At 51.5% G+C, this 3,863-nt stretch overlaps 1 gene segment (V, D, J or C); it reads left to right on the top strand.

Annotated features, from left to right (window-relative positions):
• The first annotated feature begins 1,552 nt into the window (after window positions 1-1,552).
• Window positions 1,553-2,051, top strand: LOC135362468 (immunoglobulin lambda variable 1-40-like). The segment is given in 2 exon segments: window positions 1,553-1,610; window positions 1,723-2,051. Coding segments are annotated over 2 exon segments (387 nt in total).
• The last annotated feature ends 1,812 nt before the right edge of the window (window positions 2,052-3,863 follow it).

The raw sequence follows: 3,863 nt of genomic DNA on the forward strand, positions 1-3,863 counted from the left end.
GAAACTTCTGGGTCCAGTTGGCCTTGGGTGGTAGATATCCATTCCCATAGTCATGGGTGGCTGAATGAATAAAGGTTCCATCCTGAACATGCTGGACACAGTTGCAGGGACTAGAGCTGTGCTCACCCCAGAGAGTGGTCTGACCCCAAATCCCTCTGTCCTGGATGCTCTGTCTGTGTTTGATAATTTTGTCAGCAGGATGGTTCTGAGTTCATAGGAACAGGCCCCTCAAGGGGTTTCACTGCACCACGTTGACCTTTCCTACCTTGGAGACCAGACACATGGTACAAATAAGTGATTTGAGAAAAAGAATATAAACCCCTATTCTCCTGAGAACAGAAGGCATTTCTGTACCACTCTTTCCACCCAGATTCTCTCCGCGCTAAGCACAGATCTGAGTAAAGTCCACTCCTGATTGTACGTGCATCTTCACACTGACATTGTGATTGAGTTTAAATCAATCTTACTGAATGGACTTATGTATAAAATAGCACGTTCATCTTAAGTATGAGGTTGGCTCCGTGGTGACTGACAGATAAACTCTGTCACTAGGTCCCTGTCAGAGCATCTACAGCTGTCCCTCCTTTCTTCCCAGATTTTCCAGCAGATTTGCCCTTTGTGCTCTAAGGTCAGGGACACACACACTCACGTGGCCGGGCTCCTGCAGACTCGTGTCTGTGCTGGGAGGACAGAGCTGAGGAGGGAATCCCTGCCCAATGTGTGGAAACCTGTTGTTTCATGCAGGGGGAATGAGTGACAGGTGGCAAAGATGTTCAGTGTGTGACCCTCTAGGAATGCACGGGAGGGTTTCTACACACAATCTGGAGGGAAGAGCTCCCCATCTCCTCAGTGCTGTGAGGACCTCAGAGGAAGGAGAGCTCCGGAAATCAGGGAGAAAGCACATACAAGGAAAGTCCCAACATCCTGCACAGAGGGACCCTTTGTCCATGCGGACCTGTCGCTGCTCTGGACTGGACCTTGTTCTAGAAGAGTTTGTGTAGAGATAATGTCTCAGTCCTGACCCAGGAACCGAGAAGGGAACCATGGAGAGCCTCACTGTGAAGACTCTTAGATGAGCATATAATGTGTCCTGACTTAATGGGAGGTGACATATATGGACAACAGGTCAGGCCCTAATGCAGGGAACAGTTGCCAAAACAGTTTTGGGGGGGTGTGGAGATGGGTCTGATGGGCTCTGGTCACCATGTCACATAATGATGTGTCTGAGTCTGGACACCAGGGGGCACTATGGTCCAATTTCTGAGGAGTCAGGGGTGATCAGAGTTGGGCCTGTGACCTGGCCCTGCCTGTGCCCTGTGCTCAGGGCTCATATCTGGGACCTCCCCACCCCTGGGCACACACAGTCCCTCCTCTGCCAACCCCCTCTCACATCCTCAGGCAGAGGGACCTGACCCAGGGCCAATGAGGGGTCAGAGAGCTGGGGGTCTCATTTGCATGGACAGGCCCTCCCTCTCTCAGAGGATGAAGAGGGAAAGGGAGAGAGTAGGGGAGGCTCTGCTCAGCTGTGGGGCCACAGAAGGCAGGATCGGTGATGACCTCCACCATGGCCTGGTCCCCTCTCATCCTCAGCCTCCTTGCTCACTGCACAGGTGACTGGATGCAGGGACAGGGGAAGGGGCCCTGGGAGGACATGTGGGGCCCTGTTTCTCCTCTTGTCTCAAGACCCCAGCATCACCCTGTCTGTGTCTCTCCCCCTTGCAGGGTCCTGGGCTCAGTCTGTGCTGACTCAGCCGCCCTCCGTGTCTGGGGCCCTGGGCCAGACGGTCACCATCTCCTGCACTGGAAGCAGCTCCAACATTGGGGGTGGTAATGCTGTTAACTGGCACCAACAGCTCCCAGGAAAGTCCCCTAAAACCATGATCTATGGTAGTACTGCTAGACCCTCGGGGGTCCCCGAACGATTCTCTGGCTCCACGTCTGGCAACTCTGGCACCCTGACCATCACTGGGCTCCAGGCTGAGGACGAGGCTGAGTATTATTGTGCATCGTGGGATGATAGTCTCAGTGCTCACTCAGTGCCCCCGGCCTGAGGGGAAGGGAGACAAAAACCCACTAACTCCTCTGTAAAGAGGAAGACACACACCAGCGTAGCCTGTGATTCTGCTTATTCTTTTGCTGACGCCCTGGGAGCAGGTCCATCCAGGGGCACCGTTTAAGGGCGAGGTCCGTCCTGTCCCTTCTGTCCTCAGAGTCACTTGGGGCAGCCCATTCCCAGACAAGGAGTCTTCATGGAAACAGAAAGTTCTCTTTTCATCAACTGGGGTATTTAACTTCTGGGCTACATCATATTAACTTTTTCCTTCTGATTTTAAAACAAATCCAACATTTTATTTTGTCTCTGAACAGATCGTGGGATCTCAGCACTCCCCATGTGGTGCTTGAAGAATAACTCAGTCCTGTTGCATCAGAAATTATTATCTGCGTGGCTATAAATGGTGCTGCTGCCTAGTTTTGTCTAATTTCCTGATTTTTTTGAGAAATAGACACTCACTTAGAATGATAAAACTATAAAGGAATCCAAAACTTTCCTCCATAGGAAAAATCTGCACATGAATGTTTGTACCAGTTTCATTCATAATCACTAAAACTGAAAGTGACCGGAAGTCTGTCCATAGAGATTTAGTCCAGGTTTGTATCTAATCACCAAACATGGACCCGAACTGAGATGCCACCAAATAGGCAGCACGTTTCTAAAATGGGAAATAATACATAGTACAGTTAAAGTTATATCACTTTTGGGAAGAGGCAACACTCTGGAGAGAGCGCAAACATCTGCAGTTTCTGGGAGGAGAAAAGAGACAAAAGAGTTGATCATGTGAACGGAGGAAAACGTTTCTGAGCAAGAGAAGGATTCTCTGTGACGCTGTAACGGCAGTGAAATGACACGATGACTCCGTCAGAGTTCACTGAACCCCGTGCAGCCACATGACAGAACCGACGGTTGCAGATAAAACTCCTTAGGGAGGGTCGGGGCCCGGGGTGGAATGCGGACAAACCCCCGCACCTGCCGGACAGACGTGTGAGCCCAGCTCAGGGCCGGGCTCGGGGCAGAGCCGCTGGGCCGAGTGACCGTGCAAAGGAGCGGAGCCCGTCAGGGCAAAGTCAGAAGCGACTGCCCGTGGGCTCTGTGCTCCAGTAGACAGGGCTGTGTCCCGCGGAAACAGGTGGGTTATTTTGAGGGGCCTGCACTGTGTCCTGGAATTGAGCAGTCAAGTCAGTGGATGGGCCCTGGGGAGCCCGATTTCTCCCGGTAGGAGTGGAAAGTCGCAGATAGAACCCAGGGTGAAGCGTGAGCTCATGGGTTCGAGCTGGGGAGGGCGGTTTGGAATCGTGTGTAGTTTGATAGGGACAGATAATTGCCTGTCGAGACAGTCAGTGCTGTGTGCAGGGTCCTGGGTGAGTGACTGTCATATAGAAGCCCTCGGTCTGTCAGCGGGGCGGAAGTACACGCTGGGATGCCCAGAGCCCTGAGTGCATTCCCCCAAATAGTGCTTCCTAGTACCGTTCTCTGGGAAAGGATGCAGGCTGCTTTGCAGAGAGGCTTAGTCCCCAGACCAGGAATTACATGGATGAGCTTGGGGCGACTTCTAGTGTCAGAAAGTGTAGAATCCTTCAGAATAAACACAAGCCCATCAGTGCAGGCCCAGCCCACACACACAGTGACGGGGTGTGTCCAGGAGCTCGTGAGACACTTAAAATGCCCCCATTGGGCAAAACTGGAAAGATTTGAGCAACCGAATAAATGTGACAGTATTAGCTTCTTACTCAAAATTTAAAATAATTGTCCACAGTCCCTATTGTGAAATGGTTGAATAAATGAATAAATGGAGGAAGAGACACAT

Source organism: Mirounga angustirostris, unplaced genomic scaffold (assembly GCF_029215605.1).
Source record: "Mirounga angustirostris isolate CCGP_5_RB_7025 unplaced genomic scaffold, mMirAng1.0.hap1 SCAF_14, whole genome shotgun sequence".
NCBI classification, from domain to species: Eukaryota; Metazoa; Chordata; class Mammalia; order Carnivora; family Phocidae; genus Mirounga; species Mirounga angustirostris.